The sequence below is a fragment of the Solanum verrucosum genome, unplaced genomic scaffold (genome assembly GCF_900185275.1).
Source record: "Solanum verrucosum unplaced genomic scaffold, falcon-dt-bn FXZP01000278.1, whole genome shotgun sequence".
Classification (NCBI taxonomy): domain Eukaryota; kingdom Viridiplantae; phylum Streptophyta; class Magnoliopsida; order Solanales; family Solanaceae; genus Solanum; species Solanum verrucosum.
The window spans coordinates 3,953,352-3,978,683 of NW_026020332.1; the positions used below are offsets into that span (position 1 = coordinate 3,953,352).

A 25,332-nucleotide genomic window follows, 5' to 3' on the forward strand; every position below is an offset into this window, starting at 1 on the left:
AGAGTGAAGGGCATATATGCTCTAGTTTTTGGACGACAGGGGCACCAATGTACCAAAAGTATGACGGAGGGTATATGTATACCATATACGATAGTTTTGGGGTATATTTGTCCTTTTTCCCTTTATAAAAAGGGATGACATATAAATAGGGACGAAGGAAATTTTTATTTATTTTTAAAAAAAAAAACTAAAAATCCAAAGGGCCAGATTTTATTAATCAAAATAAGAGCAATATACATCAAATGATCAGGCCCAAGTCAGCAGGCTCAATCAATAAAGGAAGGAAAGAAAGAAAACAATAAACAAACAAATAAAGAGAAATTAGAAATGAAAATAATTAAAATCTGGAATTAACAGAACTAAAAGTGGAAAGAGGAAAGTGAAGAGTTGTCCTCTTCAAAACTTCATCCACATCTCCACCATCAATCCACCATTTCACCTCTAACCCGTCCGAAAGCTTGTTCTTCAAGAGGCGAAACTGCTCCAATCATAGACGGAGGAAGTATTTGCTTATAATTAAGAGATCTAAAAATAACACATAAAAATATAAAAAGAAAAAATATTTTATTATATTTAAAATAATAAATGGTCACAGAAGATCATTTCCTCGTTTAAGTTTTATGCCAAAATTGAAAACATCTAATAATTGGATTCAATTTTTTTTTAAAAAAGACAAAGACCCTCTAATTGTTTTGCAGACAAAAATCAATGATTGACCGGCCATTATAAAATGTTAGCAACAACTTCCTTGGAATTTACAATAATTTCTTTTTTTGTCTATAAGGACACAAATTACCACCTAGTCAATTTTATTCTATTTATTACGGTTGTTATTTTCATTTTATATTTTATAAAATTAATCTATTTAATTGGTATTTTAATAAATTGAATCACTTGTATTTTAGTTGAATGTATATGAATTTCAGTCTATTTTTATCTTATAAAAAGTATAAACAAATATGGACAAAATATGAATATTCATATACTAAACTCACTTTTTAGTAAATAGGGGAAAATCTTTTTTTTTTCTTAGGAAAAACATTTTTTGAATCAATAAAAACACACCAATGCATTCCCCATCCCACCCCCATCTCCACTTAACCCCACCTTGTAACTCCCACCTCCCACCTACCCTACCCCACCTCAAGTCAAGGATTGAGTATAGGGTCGGAGACTCGGAGTCGAGGTTGAGAATTAGGTTTTGAGTTGACATCAAGGACAAGAGTCCGATCGTGAGTCGAATTCGAGTCAAGTCAGGTCTAGGATCGAGGTCAGGTTAAGTCTTAGTTCGAGGTCGGATTCTAGTGAAGAGTTGAGTTCTGAGTAACAGTTAGGGTCATATATATATAGGATCCTGAGTTGGGGTTCCGAGGCGGAGCTGAGAGTTGGGTCCTGGGTCTAGATTTAGATATGTTCTTTAGTCGGGATCAGGTCTTAGGTGGGGTCCCAAGTTAGGAGTCGGGTCCCTGAATGATGTCGGGGTCAAATCTCAAATCGGGTCTGGGTGGATTAGGTGGTGAGATTGAAAGAGAGTTTTCAAAACTGTTTTTCTTACTTTAGGTAGGCAAGTCATTTTTCATAAATTTGTAATAGTTCATGACTTTATTATGACCACTCGATGAGGGGTGGATTACTGTTTGACTACGTATAGAGAAAAATAAAGTAGTTTTCTTTGTTGAAACTCAGAGAGAGAAATTTGATTTTACATTATATGATCTCACTAATTATGTAATTTCCTTAAGAAAAAGTGGACAAGATAAAGAAAAAATCAAAACTTTAAGTTTATGAATTTAGTATTTTAAAAAGATAACTCACTAGTTCTAGGTAAATTATCATACACAAGTGATTTCTATAATAGAAATACAGAGTTTCCACTAAATTATTGAATTTTATCAAATCTATAATTAGAATTTTAGCTCTACCTCAATACTGAGATAATGTATATTTCATTAAAGGGATACAATAAGAAGTTTTAGGATTTCAAATTGTAATTTAGGTACGCAACTACACATATATATCAAATGTGTAAAATGATTGATAGTAAGGTTTTGATATTTCTTCTAAAACTGTGTTTTTTAGACAAGTCTATGATTCCTGTCCATAAAAAAAAATGATTCCTGTCCATCCAATTTTTATGTGATCCTAAATATATCTATTTTAAAATTTGTTGTACATAAATAGCAAGTAGAAGGAACTATTGAAATAATAATTGAAAGTGTAATTTTCTTGCAGAAGACGTCGTATCAAAAACTTTGGATCTTGCCATTATTAATAAAAATGAATTTGAACTTGTCAAACTTGTGATAGTTATATAAAGCAGTAATGTATGATAGGGAGCTAGTAGGACTACTCATGATAAATACATTTTGGGATTTTTTTTGTGTGGTTGAACAAACCAACCACTCACCTTTTTGATGAGTGATTCACCTAACGTATCATGTGCACATCATCATCTTCAAAAATCAAAAGATTGTCAACTTAAAAACTTGACCGGGGAATATTGACTCAACTCATATTTGTCACAACCTAAGTTCATGACACGTATTGTCTGCTTTGGACCTAGGCCCACATGAATTTGTCTGTCAGATTAGGCCACATCAACCCTCAAATACCATGTGAACCCAAACTATGCCCCAAATACTATTTGTCCTTACAGATGAGGTGGACACATCTGTAGAGGTTTACTAGCCTAGAAGTTTGCTAGTCCGTTTAACTCATCCACATCAGCCCGCCCTGTGGCACGGTGTCACCTAACCCATGTTTTAGTTGATGCATATTGCACAAACTAATGTGTTTCCCATATATATGAATATTCATGAATTTTATCCTCTTATAAAGATTTATGTTACGTCACCCAAAAACTAATATTTTAGAAGTAACTTGATTTCAAACATGTTATCAGATTGATCATGTTATAACAATTTGTTTCTTTTCAAGACTTGAGTTTGTTAATTTTCCCTTAATCTTCAAATTCAAGATTGATTTCCTTAAATGCAACAAGGACAAACAAAACAAAACAAAACAAGTGTAATCCGGCAAGTGAGGTCTGGTGAGGGTAGTGTGTACGTAGACCTTATCCCTACATTAAGGAGCTACATGATCAATAGTAAACGTAGCAGCAAACACGTGACGCATTTAACTTCTTGCTTTAACAGAAAACTAGCACAACTTACATCTCTTATTTAGTAGATAATTCAACACTGCATAAAACTGAGATTCATGAGAAACTACAAGTTGTAGCAACTCTACAGAAACACTTTTAGGATGAACAAACGGTAAATATAGCAGAAGCTCTTGTTTCAACTCCTTGCTTTACAAAAAAACTAGTACAACTTCCATCTCTTATTATTAGATAATTTTACGCTGTAAAAAGCCAAAGATTGAGGCAGCATCAGTATAGCAACTCCACATACTCCTTAAATCTTAAGAGGTGAACAGGATGACCGGAGTTTGAAATGCATGCCCAGATTATGTACCATTCCTACTTAGAAAACTTCTCTCGATCATGTGGAGAGGAATAGTCGATATTTGGACCCTGGGGAATGATTCCAAAAGGATTGATGCCAGGATGGCTCCCATAGTAATGTTTTTTGATGTGTTCCATGTTGACAGTACTGCTCATGCCGGGTATTTGGAAAATATCTTTGGTGTAATTAAACAGATTTGGATATTCACGTAGTAACTTCTTATTGCACTTGAAGTGGACAGCATACACCTGTAATTATCAAACACCACTTGGATCAACACACGAAGAAAGGGATGAACGCCCAACATCAGTTAATTTGGCCACAGTAAAGTATTTGCCCCATGCTCATGCAGTCATAAAATTTATATTCAGAGACAAACTTCTCAACGCGTATTCTGAATGTTCTTTATAAACATTTTATAGAAAAGAGATCTGTTTTATTATGTTCTCTCTGTGGCGAAGTCATTAATCATACACGAGATGAGTGAGGTCCTTTGTCCCGTCTCATTGTCTCATTGTCATAACAAAGCTAGTCTCATTGTCTCAGACATAAAACTTAACAGGAAATAACTCAAACATAAAACTTGTCTTTCTCATACACAACACTAGTATCAATCTTCTATTTCAATCTCCCTATAGCATGCCATTCTTTTGAAAGACCGAGCCTAGATTTCTGAATTTTCAGCATAGATATTACAATTCCGTCTAATTTCACTTCACTTTCATCATTATTATAGAGCATATGCTTGCAGTGTATATGTTCTCACTTACTGCTCCGTACTACTTAGTTCCACCTTCTAATTGACCAATAGCAAGTATTGTCAATTTAACACTAAATAGCATTTACATGAAACTTCAATTTCTATATTATTGGTTAGCTCTTCCATAATTTGGATAAACAAGTATCGGCTCAACACAAGTCCCCGGTATAAACTAAGGGCTATGAGAAATCCATGGTTATCTCCATATGAATGATGAAACAATCCGACAACCTAACCTAAGGGTTTAAATGTTTTAGTCTAACACTAAGCCTTTAATTGAAGCTCTTAATTTTTTGGTTAGCTTACGAGTCAAAGGGAGCCTCTGACTTAGCTAGGTGAATTTATGTAATAATGAATTTATGTCTGGAAATCTTGAGTCCTCTCTTAGTGAATGCTAGACACAATTCCTAAGGAATGGGAGATCCTTTTTCAGACCACTGTAAAGGCCTATCGTTTAATCACTTTCCAAGACCTTACCATATGACTACTTGACAGATACATGTCTCGTCTTCTACAGCAGGGTTACAATGTGAGGTGATCAGTGATCTAGTGGTTTTTTTGATCATATAATGGACTTCCGAACGGTTCAGATTTTTGGGAAGGATGCACTGATGTGATTTGCTCATTATGAAGGGGATGACTTCCACACTAACAAATTTGGAAGTTGCAGTAGAAAGGAGGAATCCAAAGCTTTAGCATTTACAGTCCATGAGCATAAATTCAGAGGACTAATATATTGAAATCTTTTATTCTCTGTTTCCTTCTTGGTGGAAAGAATTGTTCTATCGAAGATTAATAATTTCATTACAGCTACTAATTCTTTTCAGACTAATGCAAGGGCAATACTATTTGAAGGCCTGTTTTCGAACAACTAGTGTGACTACTTGACAAACATCTGGCTACTCTTTCACAGATAAGTTGCAGTGATGAGAAGATTAACTGGTTTTAGTGATTAATTATCAATGCACTTCAGGGAGGGTAAGTCCTGAAGTAGCACACTATAAGGGGAAGACTGCCACATTAATAAATTTTGAAGTTGTAGGAAAAAGAAGTGTATGAAGCTTTAGCATTTTCAAACAACTCCAGGCTAAATTTGGAATGATTATTACTCCATCTTTCTGTAGTGTTGCTGTCTCTTCGAACATATCGGATTAAACTACATAGCTCATGCCAATTGATCACTAATGACAATGCAGTGATAATACCAGACACAAAACAATATGCATAAAAGCAATCTCCTTCCTTAATATCCCCTCCGAATTTTCCCTTTTGGTATATTTCTTGTTTTTTAATTCCAAAGGGTACCTGCTATCTCCCACCATAGGTACCGAGTAAACTCTGTCCACCAAAGCCCAGACAAATAGGAAGAAATCACCAAGCGGTTTTGCCCCCTCTGGGATTTGAACCTAAGACCTCGTGATTTTCAACCCACTATATTGACTACTAGACCACATCCTTGGATGCCTCCTTTGGTAATATTTCTAAGACAATAATTTAGTTTTGACCATAAGGGAACATTCACTTACCTCATCAAACCTAATCAGGGTGACAAACAAGCGAATATCTGCTTCAGTCACTTGATCTCCACATATGTATCTCTGCTTGCTCAGTATCTCCTCACATTTGTCCAAAGCTTTGTATACTTTTTGCACCGCCTGCAAGGACAGAAAGGTAATCACTTTTCCTCGGATAGAACTGATTGAAAGTCTTTAAGGTTTAAGATGTTTAGCAAATGGCTCCTTCGAGTTCTGTAGTCTCTTTGTGATTACCTCATCATAAGGCTCTTGCTTCTTTGCAAAACCACATTGATATACTCCATTGTTTATTCCATCATATATCCAGTCATTTGTTTCATTGATTTGGGATTGCAAATGAGGAGGATAAAGGTCCAAAGCTGCATTCTCAGCTATATCATTAAATTCACTATTAAACATGCGTATTATTTCTGCACTCTCATTGTTCACGACTGTCTTCAGTTTCTTATCCCAAAGAACCTATTAGAGAAAAACCAGACCATCAATCAACAAAAATATGAACAGAGCAAACAAATAAATTTACTAAAGATTCTAATTATTGATAAACAATACCGGAACGGTGTATTTCCCAGAATAGTTTGTACTTGCAAGTTCATACAGCTCCCTTATGCTTTTGGCTCCATTAATAGGATCAAGATCAGCTCCTGCTTCCTCAGTGCTTGATGAAGCAAAAACCCATCCCATGTGCTCATCGCTGTCCTTCGTCCTCTCCCAAATAGGTTTAACAGACTGCAAGCCAAACGCAAAGGAAAGAGATCGTTAGGGGTCCAAACTTGAGTCCAAGATACAAGTTCATTCAACTTCTTACTGTGAAATCAATGGCTTGGTCAAGGCCTTTAATCTTCAAGTAAGCCAGGCACCTTGATGCCCACGGGCAAGCATATGATATGTAGAGGTGGTACCTCCCAGATTCCACTGGAAAAACGGAGCTGGGGTCCCTTGAGACTATATTACGGAAGGTTGAAGCAGTTCTCTCAAAAGCACCCGTTGCTGACATCTCATCCAGAGCGGAACGAGCCATTCGTATACTTTGCTGGAAGTGACCAGTAAGTTCAGAGAGTTAGTATAATCACTCATCCTCTTTCACCAGAATCATAATTGAACATGATACTACATCTCAAGAAGATGTCATTTTTTCAACAAAACACGCGCTACGTTCACTAAAATATTTAGAGAAAATGTAAATGATGCAGTCAATATATCCAATTGAATAATACTAACATATGCACCATGTTCCTGTTTGTACAGAGAAATATACCTACTGTGTAGAAAATAGACAATACAGTTTCCGTTTCGTTATATTAGTTACAGCATTGCTTGTTGTATTTATCTTTTCTGTTTCGAAAAATTCCTTCTCATTCTTGCTCAGAGCCTCAGACACATTTCTTTGTTCATCACATGAACTAATAATCTGGCAAAACACTATAAATTCAGAATCCCAATTCCCTTTCTTATCCTTTTCTCTTTATGAGACCCTGCTCAAATTGCTGAAAAAGGGCACCAAGAAATTCGAGTTGATTTCTAAGATGGTCATTCAAATAATAGTTATTATCTTAGAAAAGGTAACTTTCTGAGATAATAAACTATAACTAGTGGCCATATGAGAAATCAACCTCAAGAAACTCAAAAACAGTAAACCCTACCAGACTCTTCACAAAATAAACAATCAGCTAAAGCTCTGAACCAAAATCACACGAGGAATCTTAGTAGCTTAGTTGATTGACTACCTGAACTTCCTCCTCGAGGGTTCGACTCCCCCATTTCCCCTTCCCCTACACACATTTTTTTTAAGTACCAGAATCACAAGTTATACAAAAGAACATAAAAATCCATTATTTCTTCATTTTTCTTGATCACCATACAAACCTATCTAAGACTAGTAAACCACAAACTCAAGAATTCCTTTAAGATCATGAATTAGCCATCTTGTATAAAAAGTTTCAAAAATCACAAAACCCTCAAACACAGAGAAGAAAAGCAGAAACACCCCCTTCCCCCATAACTCCAATCAACACATATTAAAGTGCATATAAACACATATACCCCATATGGGGGTAGCAGCTGGAAAAATGATAAGAACTGAAATGAACTTAATTTACCTTGAAAGAAAGCTGTTGGAATACACAAGTGTGCCTCAGTGTTTGTAGTTGGATTGATCTGTTTATAAAAGGAAAATTCATACTTATATATAGATGAAAAATGATCAAATAAAAATTGCAAAGTACTACCTGTTAGTCTATTTTATTGCTAATTATTGTTGATACTATGAATCTTGAAAATTGGCACTTTAGTCATGATCTTGTCTCTATACATTCATAGAGAGTAATAAGTGGGAAAATGTTATGTTGTTTTTGTTCTTTTTCTCTTGGTTGGTGACATAATTTCTAGTATTATTTTTTTCTCTTTTTGGACCAAGGATTGGAAATATTAATCTTTTGCCAAAATGGGTATTACTAATGCATTTTTTTCTCTTTTTGGACCAAGGATTGGAAATATTAATCTTTTGCCAAAATGGGTATTACTAGCATTTGAAGGTAGATTGTGGATCAAAATTTAAAAAATTTGGTCATAAAATTTTGATCAGATTTTGAAAATTTATCTTCAAAAATTTTCAAGTTGGTTTCCCATTTAGTGTGCATGAGAATCCGATTAAATTTAAATTTGTGCTGGAAAGCCTCACATCGACCATAAAATGATATGACTCCGTATTTTGAAATGCTTGAATCTATCATCTCCGATTAAGAATGAAGAGTATTTTGTTTCGCATATAAAATTTTATTTTGAGAAGTTATTTAATCATCTTTCGACTAATTTTGAAGAATGAGTAGACTTGACTTTGAAAGTTTTACTAGGGTGTTTTGAAATTCGTATTTTTAGTAAAAAAGAATTAATTTCTTAGCAAACTTGAAATCATAAATATATTTCTTTGTTTATTGAGTTTGGTCAAATTTGATGGCAAATTTAGTTGGTGATAATTAAATAAATAATGATGTGTGGCAAATGTATGATGACGTAATGGAGTATGTATTAAGTTAGACAAAAGCTATAGAATACCAAAGTTTTATTTTGCTTTATATGGCACATCATTAGTGATCACATGCTTTGTTTAATTACCACTATCATCTCATTTTGTCCTATAGTGTTTTAGTAATACATCGTTATATTGAGGATTTAGTAAAATAATATCTTATCTCACAAAAATAAGATAAATTTGTGTACAAGCATTCTCAAGTTCTCAGCCAATTTAATTAGCCTTCTTTACTATAGACATAAAGTCTTCTTATAGTTTTTTTGTATCGTCTAATTTATCTTGACCATGATTTGCAATTATTAACTTTCAGATGAAGCCTTTGATATTTTGTCCCAACAATATTTTCCCAAGTGAAGGTCAAAGATCAAGCCTCCTCTCGTCGAAAAAGTGATACATGGTGTTCTTAACAGTACCAAAAAGGAAGAATGAAATGAATAAAGATAAAACAATACAACATTCGTAAGGCAATGTAATGATACCTTTTATATACATTCCAAGTACCTTTTGCCTAACAATTTTCCCAGTATGATGATTGAGAGGCTCAACTAGTTTTGAATTTTTCATTTACGACATACAATTGATAGTCACCAATCTTGGTAAAATGCTTGTTCCCAAACTCGGTGAGAGACGGAGAAAGAACTTATGGTTGGATTGTCAGTTAAGAAATGGAGGCAAGATTGAGATCCATGATACCTAAATAGCTTGAACATGCTATGGATTGTTGGACTGGAGACGTTTCATGTGTTGACAAATGCGGTGGCAGTTTGATGTTGCCTGCAATGCATACCACCTCTGTCAACAAAAATGTGGTAATGTGCAATCTCAAGAATCTGCAATGACGACACCAGAGGACTTTCTCTAACCATGATCTTGCGGAAGAGGTTTATGCATCAAAATTTAAATGACGAGAAACCAAAACCACAATCTGTACAAGCAGCTATACGGTCCTGGATCTCCTTCCATTGCATATGAGTAGACAGCTTCATAGTGAGCTAGCCAACATCTTCGTACGTTAAAAAGAAGGGAAGTACTAATGTGATTGCTATTTGCTGTCAAATAACTGTACCCTAATCAATCTCTCCCGCTGTATAATAGTTTTTTGACAACTTTTGTCCTCATCTCCCAATCTTGTCTGAACAATGATTGTGTGAATATTAAAGGAAAAGAAAGATACCTGATTTTCCTACTGTGAACATTTCTGTAATTGTCAACTTCCTTTTAATATCAAGGGAGGTTTGTAAGAGCTTCTCTTTCAAGCACGTCATTGCTGTAAAGAATTCCATTCAACAACTTGCCCTGGAAAAGAATCTTCCTCAGCTTGGCCATTTGCGTCAACGCAAGATCTACAAGATAAAAAACAAATAGACATGACAAATCAGATTAGGACTGTTGGAGCTGGGTTTCATTTCTTTAAGCACAATCCAGTTGGGCAAAAATTGCAGCAGCATGGTATGTCCCACTTTTCTACATTTTATTGTTTACAATACAAGTTGGAGTATTCAGTATTAAGACTAATTTATTTTTTATCAACTGATTTTACTACTTCATTTCTCTTCACATTGACCTAAAAACTCAGCAGGCACTGCATCAAGCCATTTCAATTGTAAGTCTGTCAAGTTCAAACTAGGCAAAGGTGAAACAGAACGGTACACATCCTGGCACCAACACTCTAAATGAAAAACCGAGTGTAAGCTTGGCGAAGATAGTTCCACATATTGCTTTCAGATCTGATCCAGTGTTTTCACATCTTATCATACTGCTCACATTGTCTTAGTGTTTTTGGTTTTTCCAAGGAACTGTTCTAATGTGTAGCTGTAAATATTTAGCACCATCTTAGTGCTTCCCTCATTTTAATGAAATGTTACTACTGATAAGAGAAAAACATAGTTTAACCTAACTAACTATGGCTTTTTCTTGAAAAAACCAAAAACACGATTTCAGGAACATCAAATCGATTTAAGGGAAACAACACTATATCCAACAGTGTACACTGCAGAAGAGGGTCCTCTACAAACTACATTAGAATAACTAAATTATTAACATGACAATGCATAAGAAGGAAGAGTAGAGGTCACCATTCCACAGGCAGCTAGTTTCCACATAGCCCAAACAATAGAGACTTTTGAGAAAGCTACACGCTTCTGTTCAAATCAGTAAATTAACCCAGCGCTTGCTTCTTACTTTTGGCATTACCCAAATCAAGAAGTAGTGTGAGGGGACAGCTTTAATGCTCTATCTGCAAATATCAGCATTGCTGAATTACATGTACTGAAGATAAAAAAAATTAAGTGTTTGAAATGCCAAAGTAAAAGCGGAGTAGGTAAGGTTAAATCCCAATGTCATATTAAAAAGGTGAAAATGGTTTCTCCTGTATTTCTTTTCATAAGCATGCTCAATTAGAGTGAACACTGAACAGCACAAACTTGCTCAAAAATAAGATTTCTTTTGCTCCCTCCACCAAAATGACTTGGCATCCTTTCTAAATCAGTTAGTCCCAAATTACTTGACATCATTCTGTCAATGACTCAACACCAAATCTCCATAAAGTCAAGCTGATATAGACTAATATCCCTCTGTCCGAATGAATGATGTGACGTGAAGTAGGAGAGTCAACCGCCCAATATTCAAGTTGAATTTTTCATTTTTACGAACTAAAGATAGCATATGGAAAACCTAAATGAATAAAAAGTTTATATAGCTATAAAATCACAATAGAAGAACTCATATTGTATAAAAAAATAACAAACTACTTTTACTATATTAATTCGAATTTTCATTTGACATTTTTCCCAGGTGAACTCTAATTATTACTACATATATTCACGCAACTGAAAAATAACAATATGTTCAAAAAATCTGTTTCTCAAAAACATTGCGACAATGAAGTTAGATTATCAAATTGGATGGTAGATGAGTAGAGCATAATTTTAGTTTTCTTTTAGGTTTCCGTTGAAAAGATGATTCCACTAAGTAGTGTTCTGAAATTCCCATAAGAAACAAAAACATTTGAAGCCTTACAACAATTAGCAAAAGAATGCTACCAGTACCTTTTCTATCACAATAGCTTAGGAGAACCATTATTCAAGAAACACGCAATTTAAAAGATAGAAATGGTAACTAGAAGAATCAAGGAACTAAAATGATACCACATGATGGATGGTGGAAGGATCTTTTCATTATAGGCTCTCTAAATTCTTGCTGTTGTGTTGATTAAATCTAATCTGACATAGATTAGTGCAGAAAATTGATCCTCATTTATGGGAATTACAGAGAGATTCTAACCTTAAAGAGGATAAATCAATCATTTTAACTTGCTACTTGCACACCTGCCAAATAGCCTTTTGGTTGTTGTACAGTAAATCACAAGGTCACTCTACCGTAGATTCTCCTGGGTAAGTGAAAATCACAATTAATATGCTGAATATAAACAAAATCAATTCAAAATAAAAAGTTTTAGCATGAAAAGAGGCCAAAATAATTGCAATACTAATGCAAAGAGTGCAAGTAATTTGGCACCCACATAAAGCAAGGCACCCCAAGAATATGGACAGCAAAACAAGTGAAATAAAAAGCATACGGGTCTTACCAAAATCTTTTGTTATCCTCTCATTCATACTGGAGACAAGGTCATAGTTATTGCTTTCATAGCACGCCGACATAAATGCTGCAAGGGTTACTCGATCCACACTCTGCTGTTTGTCTAGCAGTTTATGGAAAAATAGAGCAGCTACATCCACATTCTTTTCACTGCAAAGCTTCCTGACTAGGGTAGATACGGTTCGAATCCAAAGTTTTTTTTCTAATCTATCTAAGAGGCCCATCGCGATGGTTGGTTCATTGTTCTTGCAATACTCATAAGCTACAGTCAGCCGTGTAACTTCACATGGGAGAATACCTTTATCAACCATTGAATTGTAAAGGTCTCTAGCCTCATCCAACTTTGACTCCTTACAAAGCCCACTAATCAAAGCACCATAAGTGAGGCTATCAGGTACACAACCATATTCTCCCATCCTCTGGAAGTACTTCTTGGCCATGGCCACATTTTTATCTCTACAATATCCACATATCATGGAAGTACAAGTCTCTTTGGTAGGTATCAAACCTAAAATTACAGCATCATCAAAGAGCTTTTCACTGTCTTTCATTTTCTTTTGCCTACACAAGGCAGCAATTAATGTGGTGTATGTATGCATATCAGGGCTGATACCAGCTTTAACCATCTTGCTGAAAAGAGCAAAAGCTTGTCCATTATCTCCTAGTTTGCAGCTCTGAGACATTAGAATGGTGTAAGTCACTAAATCTGGCGAAATTCCAATTTGCATACCTTTCTTCAGCATCTGATAAGCCTCTTGAACCCTTCCCTTTTTACACAGGCCATCAATGACCGCGTTATACGTAAAAATGCTTGGCGCCAAGCCTTTTTCATCCATCACACGCAATAATTTATATGCAACATCAAAGTTTCCTACTTTACAGTACCCATCAATGAGAGCAGTGTAGGTGTTGGCATTAGGGACCAACTCTTGTTCTTGCATTCTGCTCAGAAGCATCTCTGCTCGATTCAATTTTTCCTGTTTGCAGTATCCAGCTATCATGGCTGTATATGTATGCACATTAGGCTTGTAATTGTCACTCTTCACAAGTTTTAAGAATAGTCTAAAAGCCTTATCCATCCAGCCTTTCTTACAAAGACCATCAATCAATACAGTATGAGTGAAAACATTTGGTTTCAAACCTTTTCTAACCATTTCCTCTAACAACTCGAACGCATGCTTAATAATGCCTTTCTTACACAATCCATTTATCAAACACGTATAATTGATAACATTTGGAGCCAACCCCAATTCAATCAGTTTATTAAAAATCCACAACACTCTATTAACAGACCCCTTATCACAGAAAACACTCATTATTAAAGTGCAAGTCGCATTATCAACAAGAAACCCCCTTTCTAGCATTGCACTCAGCCACCTATCAGCCTCTACAACTCTTCCCATCCTGCAATAAGCAACAACCATAGACTCGAAACAAAATGAATCAGGACACACCCCTCTGTCACACATTTCACCAAACACCTTCTCTGCCATCTCAACATGCCCCATCTCAGTAGCAACACTAACAACAGAATTCAAACTCCCAGCATTCAAAACCAAACCTTGATTTTGCATCTCAAAAACCATATCTACAGCCTCCTTTAACATACCAACTTCACAAAAATTCCTCAACATAAAATGCATCACTTCATGGGTTCTCTCAAAGTTTCCATTTTTAATCAAATAAATAGCTAAAACAATATAAAGCCTCATAAAATGCCTGAATTTCACATACCCAATTGCCCAATAAAAGAAACTCAATGCCAGCATGGACCCTCCCTCATCTGCAAGAGAAGCAACAACAGTTATAGCCTGTTCTTGAGTCAAATACTCAGAATCTATAGGCAATTTCAACTTGGGATGTCTAGATTTGAAATGGGTATTTTCTTGAACTTTACAATATGATTCAGATACTAAAGAACAGACCCTTTTGACAACTGAATCAAAATCAGAAGACAATGGGTTTGTTGTAAAAGAACTGAATTGGGTATAGCGCCAAAAGGGGTTACTATTAAAGTTGAAGAAATGGTAAGGATGGGAGAAAAGGATGCCATTGAGGAGTGTGGTAGAAGCTGTAAAATGGTGAAGTCTGTAGAGACGATGAAATGTAAAGGAAATCATGAAAATTGCTTTACTTTGAGAGATTGTTGGAACAACAGATTCAAATTTCAATAGCGCAAATTAGATGTTGCAACGTTCGCTTCGCGCTGAGCATGCGCCGAAAATCGAGGACACAACAGGGCGCGATACATAGAGTGTTTGGATTTATTTATTGTTTCCACCGCGTCTCATAGCCACATTGGAGCTTGATTAAATTTGGATTAGTATTGGAAAGTCACACATTGCAGGTAAAACATCTCTTGATGGTTGTTTGTAGGGGTGTTTCACTGGACGGTTTGAATCGGTTATTGGTCAAAATTAAAACCAAACCCAAACCAACTTAATCGATTTTAAAATTATCAAAACCAAACCAAACCAAACCAAATATAGTATATATTTATCGGTTTCGATTCGGTTTGATTTGGTTATTCGGTTATTAGCTATAGACAAAAATAAAATAAACAATTCATTCAAAACGTGAAAAAAGTGACAACAATCCATTTAAAACGAAAATAGTTAGAATGACTGACATTAAAAAACTTTCAATAATTGAATTTACTATGAATAAAACTTCAAAATTCATTATTTTGTCCTAGAAGAAAAAGACAGTGATATTTTTAATCTTATAAATAATTGTCATAGACACACTCATATACATAAAACCAATAAAAAAAATATTCTCACCTTACACATTTTTTCTTTCATAAGTAAATTATAAATAAATTTTGATGAAAACACATATAAGATCTTTAAAGTTGTTTATAAAAATAATATATTATGTATGTATGATAATAAATATATGTATATAATTCGTCGGTTCGGTTTGGTTATTTCTTTGATTTTTTTCGAAAAAACCATAACCAATCCATATATTATCGATTTTCAAAAATCTAAAACCAAACCAAACCACACCTAATCCAAATAAAAATCAATTTATTTAATCAGCTTGGTTCAGTTTTTCGGTTTGAATCGATTTTTATCCAAATCGTGAACATCCCTAGTTGTTTGGATGATTGTTAGGTATTGTTTCATAATGTGTTGTATTGTATTGTAATTTCTAGGTATAACATGTCTTGTTTTAATGAATACAATATCCTAATAGATTGTATCGTTCTTTGTATTATATAATGTCACACGTATGGGACTTTCTGTCGTTACCTAATGATGGATTTAAACGATATGATACACTAAGATTTAAGTAATAATCAAAACATGCATAATAAGTGTCACCTTATAAATTCAACAAAAAATTAGTATTATGTTTTTATAACTATACCCTTATACTCCATCTATTTAATAATATTGATTTGACATGGCTTTGACTAAAGTAATATATTTTTGGAAAAATTGTATGAAATAACAAATTATTAATTCAAATTAAATGTTATACCATAATTTATTTCAATTATAATTTAAAATGTTCTTTGTATCTAATATACACGAAAGATATGAAATAACTCAACTATCGTATAATTTAGATATGTAATTATTAATATCAAAATAGCGCGCTTAGATGCGTTTTTCCATATCCCAAGATCAAAACATATCTAACTTTTAGCTTCTTAGATGTGTGATATTCTTTTGGGTTGGGCTGGGCGAAGTGCAGTATATAAATTGAAGTTGCCAAAATTCGCATATGAAGTTTAATAATACGAACTTTCAATATTTTTGCATAAAATTGTAGAATTATAAAAAAAAAGAAAAAAAATTAGATATCTGAACTTCAGTCATACACACTTTCGACATAAATATTTGAAGTTAAGTTTGTCTTTATATTATTTATAGTAGTAATAAGTTAGTTATATCACAAAATCTTTTATCAACTACTTACAATTTTTTGTTATATTAATCATAATATAACAAAACTTTGCATGTGAACTTTGAAAATTTTATGTTCGAGTACATGCATTGTATGAGTTAAAATGGTAATTATTAAACATGTCGGCCAATTTAGGTATTGATTTGTGAATAAAGAATACATTGATTCCTTAGATTAATATTACTAATTGACTATCCTATCTACACTACCCTAAGATTCTTGATTATTTTATATATTTTTTGATGGAAATGTTAGTAAATATTTTAGCCAAAAAGCTATATGGATTCCTAATGTTAAATTAAAAGTAACATCATTTTTTCTTCTCTGATTGTGATTTGTGACATAAATCATGGGATGCTTTAGGAGGGGTGGAAAATTGTCTTTATCTTGCAAAGATTATTCAGGCTCGTTAGTGCGCATATTGTAGTATTAGTCGTATCTTTGTATAGTTCTTATCATATGTTATTTATTGTGTTTTCAATTATCACATTATTTTGTTGTTGTTATTATTTCTGTTTCGTAGACTTTACACTGCTGTTCTTATTAATGGTTATGTTTTCTTCATTGTTTTCTTCTTCTTTTACTTGATTTTGATGCACTTGAGCCGATGATCTATCGGAAATAACTATTCTATTTCTACCTCCATGAGATAGTGGTAAGGTCTGCGTATACTCTACATTTTCTAGACTCAACTTAGTAGATTTCACCGGATATGTTGTATGTGTAATATTAATTGTTCTTATTTTATTCACGATGTTAATTAATTGCTTCACATTCTTATAATTTTATGATTTTTGTGACATAAAATTCATGGCATGATTTATTATAGATACCTTGCTATAACTATTGGTGTACGTGTACTGTTAATTGTTCTTATTGTATTCATGCTGTTAATTCGTGGCATTCTTATAATTTTAGGATTATATCCCGATAGAAGAAACCAAAAATGGTTTAATCGTCAAATTATTAGTACTTTCCTTCGATTTATAAATATTTTATGTGTTTAAATTTTATGCACCGATATTATAAAGATTGTTTATGCCATCAATGTAAATTAACGTGTTATAATAGGTTATTTAGTAGTATTGGTTACTAGTCTTTGCGTATTAAATGGTAGCCATCTATAATTACAATTAACTTAATAATGTCAGAATTATTTACGGCGCATACTACTTAACTCTATATTTGCAGTATATCATTATTATTTATTTATTATTAATACAAAAAACTCTCTTTTGTAAATTCATTCCTCGAATGATCATCTTTTCACTCATCATAAAAAAGGGATTTTTTTTCGATGTCTAAAGTCATCATAGAAAGTAAAAAGTCGTTACAAAAGTTATCTTTTATTGTCACAAATAAATAAATTAAAAGATCATCAAAAAAGTATACACAAAAGTGTTCACATGATTTAGTTTGAATACCTCTAATATTCTTTGTAATAATCTCTTGGAGGACGAAAACAATAACGGAGTTAGAATTTTTACTAAAACATTTAAAATATAAAAAATAGACATAGAAAAAGTCAAAAAGAATTTAATATCTATTAAATAGACATTACTTTTATTTAACACCCTGAGACTCTGCCGCTAGTTTAAGAGCTTTTATGCAATAAACAATTGAAGGTTATGATTGTTCTCCAAAGTGAAAAGTTCAACTTTTTTGGATTAGTGATAGATGGTCAAAATTAGGGAAAAATTAAGTGAAAATGGTGATTTAATCTTTAATACTAATTGACAATTGCCTCAGTAGAAAATAGAAATATGTGAGCAATATAATTAATTAATGCATGTTACCCCATGATTCAAGTGTGAAGATGACATTTCTCCTAGGATGGGGGAAACAAATTGTCAAAGATGTTGACAAAGAAATAATGACTATATATAAATAAGGCAAAATGAAAAAGAAAAAGGGTATCACATGCTTGCTTTAACACAGTGACATTCATCATTTTGTTTTATTTTTACACATTAAATTGATTTTTACTCAAAATTTTGGTTTATGTTTTAGTAGAAAATATGGAGTAACCCTTTATTGATTGAAAAAGAAAGATTATAGTTAATTTCTCAGATAATCACTCAACTAATAGTTATTATTTCAAAAAGTCATTTTCTTTATGAAGAAGTATGACTCGACAGGTTAAGTTGAAAGAGAGATATATGAGCCATATAATAGATAAAAAGGGACGATTGTTAAAACAAGTTTAAAGTTAGTCATGATAATATATGAAAAAAAATATGAGGATTTAATTCGAGATATTAAGGTAACATGTGGAGTAGTCTAGAAACCGTGTAAGTCTGTGTGAAATTTGTATACAATCAAGATATGTAGTCTGTAGAGTTTTTAACAATTAAGATGTCGATGATTCGAGCTTGGGAACGGAGAAATCTTACGTAGGGAACTCTAGCCCCTTTTACAAACTCTATGTGACACTAATATATAGATTAGTCGAACCAGTGAATTTTGAATACCAGATGAGGGGTTGGTGAAGGGAGTCAGTGGTAGACCACTTTTGAGTAAATTGTAAACAAATGTTCTTTAACAGATCCCAATGTTTTACCAGAATTGGTATAAATACTGGCACAAAATACATTAGAAGGTTGGTTAATTAAACAGACAGGGTCCAACTACTATTTCTTTAGTCATTATAGATGGAATAAAGAAAAAGAGGTAGTAACATGCATAACCATCATTGAACTAAAAGAAATCAATGATACAACAAAGGCGTAACACATAAACGTGCCCTTTAATTTGGCCTCATCAGGTATCTATGTCCACCAATTTTGAGTTTGCACAAGTAGACACTTAAACTTGTATATAGTTGAACAAATAGACATATGCGTTCTACTTGGCGTCCTACGTATCAATTCATGTCCTACACGACATCCTACGTAACTGCATAAAGTTGGAGGACATAGATGTCAACTTAAGCCAAATTAAAGGACATATTTATGTAGTATGCATAATGTCAACATGCTTTTCAATGTTTTCATTGTCTCCATCCAAAGAAAGAATATAAAAGTAATTTGAAGAATCCAACATATCTTCTAATTCCCTCTATATAAAGAGACCCCCTTTATCTCTATACTGACAAAGAAACCTAGAGACATGGATAATAAGTTTCATTTTTTTCATTATCTCCATTTCTTCTTGCTTCTATCTTCATCTTGCTTTTCACTTGTTGCCTTTTCTTGGATTCCATATAATGAAAACAAGAACTATGAAGGCTCCTCTGATCTTGTTAATCTTGAATACCATATGGGACCTGTTCTTTCTTCTCCTATAAAACTTTATGTAATATGGTATGGCCATTGGAACCCTTCTCATCAAGCCACAATTAGAGACTTCCTCAACTCCTTTTCATCTTCTTCTTATGCACCTCATCCTTCTGTAGCTGATTGGTGGCATACCGTTCGGCTTTACACAGATCAAACTGGGCAAAACATCTCAACTATTTCACTTTCTGGTGAATTCTTTGACTTTAAGTACTCACAAGGGAAGTACCTTAGCAGATTATCAATGCAATATGTGATCAAGAATGCAGTAAGATCATACCGTGAATCTATACCGTTGAATTATAAGAATGGAGTTTACTTAGTGTTAACATCTTATGATGTTCAAGTTCAAGAATTTTGTAGGGCTGTATGTGGTTTTCATTACTTTACATTTCCATCAATTCTTGGAGTGACAGTCCCTTATGCTTGGGTTGGTTATAGTGGGAAACAATGTCCTGGTTTTTGTGCTTATCCTTTTGCTTGGCCTAAGAATTCAGGGAAGCCACCACCAAACACAAGAAATGGAGGAAACAACTTAATGGGGGCGCCAAATGGTGATCCGGGGGTCGATGGAATGATCAGTGTGATAGCTCATGAGCTAGCTGAGGTCTCTAGTAACCCTCTTGTGAATGCTTGGTATGCTGGGGATAATCCTATTTCACCTACTGAGATTGCTGATTTGTGTTTGGGAGTTTATGGGACTGGTGCTGGTGGTGGATATGTTGGACAAGTTTATAAGGATTTTAGGGGGAATGGTTTCAATTTACATGGTGTGAAAGGGAGAAAGTTTCTTGTTCAATGGGTCTGGAATCCACTCAGGAGAAGATGCTTTGGTCCTAATGCCATGGATTAGGCAAATAGAAGGATGTTCTTCTTGTACAGAGTTGTTTTCAAGTTAAATTATGCCTGTTTAAGTATATCGCGTTATGTAATTTCTTTCGTTTCCCCTAATGTATGCTTCAGAAAATAATAGCGTTATTGTTTATTGTCATTGTGGCCTATGCATTAATTAGCAGGAAAGAATAATTTGGTGTACCTTAAAGTAAGTTTCAGTTGCTGGATATGCTTTTAGATATTCAATGCTGCAGTGTATATCAACAGTGACAAGAAAAGTATCAATATTACACAAGGCTAGCAATGAAAACTTGAAGATGACATGATGCAGTGCTTTTGACAAACAACTGCTTTATTTTTCAATGAAAATTATGAGTAATCACCTGTCAAATGTTCTGCTAATTACTGGAGTTAGATTACCATTTTACAATCTGTATACTGCATGCTTCTTTCATCATAACTTTCTCGAGTCCTGCTTTTGGAGATAATGAACTTGTTCAATAGAGGCAAAACAAGTTTAGGAAAATAATTTGCCTATGATGGAAATATAAAGGTGACTAGTTAACAAATAAACAAAACAGGCCTATTTGACATAACAAAGAGTGAACTTTCTGGCTTAAAATCCACACTTCAATGTTTAGCTTGTGACCAATTGAAGTCGTATCTTCTTGAGTCCCAAAAGAGCTTCTTTCACGTTGACTCTAGCGTCTCGCGACACTGAAGTGCAGCTTAAAGCCAGTTCCATGACAGAAATAAAGCATTGCATCTTTGCATTTAGAGGTTCTTCCTTTAGCCTTATCAAATCTGCATCAACAATTTGTGCAACTCCGGTAGGAAGTGAGTCGTTTACCCAATGTTTAGGGTCAAATCCCCAGTAAACATTTCATCACTAGGCTTCCTCCTTGTGAATGCTTCCATCATCACAATGCCAAAGCTGTACACGTCGCAACTTGTTGATACAAGTCCATCTTGTCCATACTCTACAATGACAAGTGAGAAATAATTAGTTCAAAGAACACAGATGAATCATTATGCAAGAAAGATAAAGGAAAGAGAAGAAGTTCTATGTACCTGGCGCGATGTATCCAATGGTTCCAATAGTCTTAGTTTGTCTAAAACTATCTTCTGCACCTAACAGTTTTGCAATCCCAAAATCACTTAAATGGCCAACCATGTTTTCATCTAGCAAAATGTTGCTAGGCTTCAAATCACAATGCACCACTGGCTCTGAATAACCGTTATGGAGATAGTCTAAAGCAGATGCTACATCGATCATTATGTCCAACCTCTGCAACATGTCTAAGAATAAGTCATGAGAGTGTAACCATTTGTCAAGGGTGCCATTTGGCATGTACTCCAATATTAAGGCCTTGAAGTTAGGGGTGGAACAAGAAGTTGTGACTTTTGTCAGGTTCTGATGGCGAAGGTTGCGTAAGATCTCACATTCTGCATCAAAGCTCTTGAATGCACCTTCAAGTTCCAGTTTGAATACCTTTACTGCGAATATCGTCCCATCCTTTACCCCTTTGTACACCTTGCTAAAACTCCCACTACCAAGCAAATTGTCCTCTCTGAATCCATTTGTTGCTTGTCGAAGTTCATAATGGGAAACTCTTTCATGGGCCCTCATGGATGATACTTCAGTTGATCCCAATGGTTCATTTCTTTTTCTTCTTCTTAAAATCAGAAATCCAACAGCTGATGCAACAATTACAGATGTTATTCCCAAAAGGCTATACAGAAACAAGTAAAGCACTCTTTTTCTCCTCGTCCTCCGATGAGATTTGCCTTGGCAAGGAGGCACTTGGAGCCTTGATGCACCACATAATGCATTATTAGACAGAAATGACTGATTGGTGAAGTTTGCAAAAGGTCCACCAGTTGGAATTTCTCCACTGAGTTCATTGAAGGAAACATTAAGGTATTTGAGGTACATAAGAGCTTCTGAGGACTTTGGTATTTCTCCAGACAAGTTGTTATAACTCAAATCCAAGAATTCCAAGCTCAACAACTTCCCAAAAGACTCTGGAATGGGGCCATCTAGTCTGTTGTGTGATAGAGGAAGTTCGATCATTTTCTGTAGACTTCCCATACTGCTAGGGATCATGCCTGAAAAGTTATTGTATGACAAATCAATGTAACTGATAGCCTTCAGATTTCCAATTTGAGGGGATAGAACACCAGAAAATGAATTTGATGTAGCAAGAAGTACCAATAGATCTTGAAGGCTCCACAGGCTCTCAGGTAAACTCGAGTTCAATCTGTTGGAAGATATATAAAGATTCCTCAAACTAGTAAGATTCCCCAAACACGATGGCAACGGACCTGAAATTTTGTTTTCCCTTAAACTCATGTCTCCTATATTTTGTAAATGACAAATTTCATCCGGTATGGTCCCGCTTATCATGTTACTTTGTATAAGAATCCTTTGAAACTTCTGCAAACCTTTAACAGTTTTTGGGATGAATCCTGTCAAGTCATTGGCAAATAGTGATATCGATGACACATTTGTTAGGTTTCCAATTTCTTCTGGGATAATGCCTCTGAGTTTGCACCTTGGTGCAGAAAATATTTGGAGAGAGCTCGAGAAATTACCAATAGAAACTGGAAGAATGCCGTTTAAGGGATTTGGTGCAATGACCAGTTCTCTTAGATTTCGACATCTTGTCAGTGAAGTCAGGAAAGTTAATTGTGAAGTGGGATTCTGATAGATCAACTTGTTATGGCCTATCTGTAGAACTTCAAGGAATTCCAAATTACCAAGGGAATCAGGAATGGAACCTGATAGGATATTGTTAGAAAGGTCTAGAACAGTGAGTCTTGAAGCATTGGAAATAGAAGCAGGGAAGACTCCAGTGAGATTATTTATTCCCAAATAAATTTCCTTGAGATTTGGTGTCCCTTGCCCTACATTTGACGGTAGACTCCCCGATAGCTGACAATCCACAATTATCAAGATTTGGAGGGTTGAAATGTTGAAAAGGCTTGCTGGAATTGAACCACTCAACCTGTTTTGATACAATCCAAATAGTTGGAGTCTTTGAAGATATCCAAACTCCCTTGGTATTTCACCTGCCAAATTAGGAAATAACACTCTAGTGACCGAAAAGCATGCAAAATACTGAATCCCATTTCTGATGCTTCAAGGAAAAAGATACGCGGGAAAGCACTTGCATGAAGTGTGCTAGATGAAACATAACATTACAATACCTTTCAAGTAGGTAAGCCCAAGTTGCAGACTTGTCAGCATAGTTAGGTTCCCGATCTCTGCTGGTATGGTTCCAGCGAAATCATTTACAGACAATGATAGTATTTGAAGTTTAGAGCAGTTCTGCAGATTTGGAGGAATCAAGCCATCAAATCGATTTCTTGAAAGCCTAAGATGCTCTAAATTTGGAAGATTGTCGCATACATTTCCCGGTAGTTTCCCATAAAGAATGTTATTTGTCAGGCCAATCTGTCTAAGCGATGACTGGTTAAACATAGTTGGTGGTATAGAGCTTGTAAGCTTATTATCTTGCAGGTCTATTGAATTCAGGCAACAAAGGCTACTGATTTCTTGAGGAATTTCTCCTGTAAGAAAATTCCCTCGAAGTCTTAAATTCTTTAGCTTTGTTATATTAAAAATAGACGGAGGGATATTACCAGATAATTGGTTAAACGAAAGGTACAAGGAATGAAGATTTGGTAACAGGCCGAAAAATGAGGGGATTGCACCAGTAAAGTTGTTGTTCATTGCATTGATCATTTTCAATCTCCTCAAATGAGCTAACTCCTCAGGCAAACTCCCATGGAAGTTATTGTTTCTGATATCGAGAGAAATGAGAAACGAGAGATTTCCAAGCTGTGGCGGAACCATTCCTTTAAGGTTCATACTAGAAAGATTTAAGGCAGTGATTCTTGGTGGCGAAGGCTACAAGTAACTCCAATCCAACTACAGACCGGGGTGGAAGTAGACCAGTCTCTTGCTAAAACACTATGAGGATTGTATAAAGATATTTGAGATTGCAAGGCAAGAAGTGCTGTTTGATCAGTAGTGATATTAACGATTGACGAACAAGTACTCATTTGCTGAAGAAGCAGAAGTACAACAGCAAGATGAATACAGCCTTTCTCCATGACAGAACGGTAAACAGATGACAATCCTAAGCTAACAAATGGAGAAAATATTCAGCTAACTGGAATCATGACGCCTTAATTGGCTTCAGTAATTGATACCTACCTTTGCAGGTGTGTAAGTAACTATACATTGTATTGGTTCACCTATGATCAAGACTTGTAGGGATATGATATTAATTGTAAACAAGCAACTTGACATTTTAACCCTGAGGGGTAGCTCAGCTGGTAAAGGCCTGGGACAAAGTCCTTCAGGTCGCCGGTTCGAGCCCCAGCAGGGCCACTGGAGGCATTACAAACCGGCCGCGTCTCCAGGGCCCCGTGGAACTAACCGTGGTGGACCCGCCTTGAAACAGCGGGACCCGGTGGGTACAGCTAGTCGGGTTCGCAAAGCGACGCCCGGAAACCACGGTAAAAAAAAAAAAAGAAAAAGCAACTTGACATTTGTTTCATCAATTTTCTCTGAAACCTAAAAGTCAATTCACACATTAGTTGAGTTACTAAGGTATGTCGGGATCGAAATAACAAGGCATCATGCGGAAGTTAACAATTGCAAAACCTTGAACGATGCTAAATTGGACAACAAAAAATAAACTAAAATATGCATAATCTTTTTGACAAATTGGCCTATATATGAGAAACTAATATAAGAGAAATCATAAAAACTATTAGGAGAATGATACCTCTCTAAACAAGACTCTTAAACTCTAAGGGGTCGTTTGGTGTGAGAGATAATACCAAATAGTCCCGGGATTAAATTATAGTACCGCTTATTTTGTTGTTTGGTTGGCAAGTTCGG

At 34.8% G+C, this 25,332-nt stretch overlaps 5 protein-coding genes across 8 annotated transcripts; 1 reads left to right on the top strand and 4 right to left on the bottom strand.

Annotated features, from left to right (window-relative positions):
• Positions 1-3,160: 3,160 nt before the first annotated feature.
• LOC125836303 (uncharacterized) lies at positions 3,161-8,135 on the bottom strand. 2 transcript variants are annotated; one of them, XM_049515489.1, is made up of 7 exons: positions 7,991-8,135; positions 7,862-7,919; positions 6,571-6,795; positions 6,315-6,491; positions 5,997-6,221; positions 5,754-5,882; positions 3,161-3,715 (listed from the first exon to the last, which is right to left on the bottom strand). In XM_049515489.1, exons 3-7 carry the CDS (start codon positions 6,781-6,783, stop codon positions 3,482-3,484), a joined length of 978 nt encoding a protein of 325 aa, XP_049371446.1. In that variant the 5' UTR covers positions 6,784-6,795; positions 7,862-7,919; positions 7,991-8,135; the 3' UTR covers positions 3,161-3,481. The 2 variants fall into 2 exon arrangements, with proteins under 2 accessions (XP_049371446.1, XP_049371445.1); XM_049515488.1 differs by having other exon boundaries at positions 7,862-7,943; positions 7,991-8,096.
• Positions 8,136-10,398: 2,263 nt separating this feature from the next.
• Positions 10,399-14,603, bottom strand: LOC125836297 (pentatricopeptide repeat-containing protein At4g19890). Of its 3 annotated transcripts, none has more exons than XR_007443453.1 (3): positions 12,380-14,603; positions 12,076-12,181; positions 10,399-11,029 (listed from the first exon to the last, which is right to left on the bottom strand). XR_007443453.1 is itself a non-coding variant. In XM_049515476.1 (3 exons), exons 1-3 carry the CDS (start codon positions 14,508-14,510, stop codon positions 10,944-10,946), a joined length of 2,166 nt encoding a protein of 721 aa, XP_049371433.1. In that variant the 5' UTR covers positions 14,511-14,603; the 3' UTR covers positions 10,923-10,943. The 3 variants fall into 3 exon arrangements, 2 of the variants coding, with proteins under 2 accessions (XP_049371432.1, XP_049371433.1); XM_049515476.1 differs by lacking the exon at positions 12,076-12,181 and having other exon boundaries at positions 10,923-10,951; positions 11,003-11,029; XM_049515475.1 differs by lacking the exon at positions 12,076-12,181 and having other exon boundaries at positions 10,908-11,029.
• A 4,763-nt stretch (positions 14,604-19,366) lies between these two features.
• On the top strand, positions 19,367-20,566 carry LOC125836306 (protein EXORDIUM-like 7). Its single transcript, XM_049515491.1, has one exon. The coding sequence runs from the start codon at positions 19,417-19,419 to the stop codon at positions 20,434-20,436; it is 1,020 nt and encodes a 339-aa protein (XP_049371448.1). The 5' UTR covers positions 19,367-19,416; the 3' UTR covers positions 20,437-20,566.
• Positions 20,567-21,217: 651 nt separating this feature from the next.
• Positions 21,218-21,923, bottom strand: LOC125836312 (probable LRR receptor-like serine/threonine-protein kinase At3g47570). Its single transcript, XM_049515496.1, has 2 exons — positions 21,489-21,923; positions 21,218-21,397 (listed from the first exon to the last, which is right to left on the bottom strand). Exons 1-2 carry the CDS (start codon positions 21,766-21,768, stop codon positions 21,264-21,266), a joined length of 414 nt encoding a protein of 137 aa, XP_049371453.1. The 5' UTR covers positions 21,769-21,923; the 3' UTR covers positions 21,218-21,263.
• Positions 21,825-24,536, bottom strand: LOC125836409 (LRR receptor-like serine/threonine-protein kinase GSO2). Its single transcript, XM_049515579.1, has 4 exons — positions 24,360-24,536; positions 23,628-24,261; positions 21,910-23,489; positions 21,825-21,863 (listed from the first exon to the last, which is right to left on the bottom strand). The coding sequence occupies exons 1-4, from the start codon at positions 24,534-24,536 to the stop codon at positions 21,825-21,827; spliced, it is 2,430 nt and encodes an 809-aa protein (XP_049371536.1).
• Between the last annotated feature and the right edge of the window lie 796 nt (positions 24,537-25,332).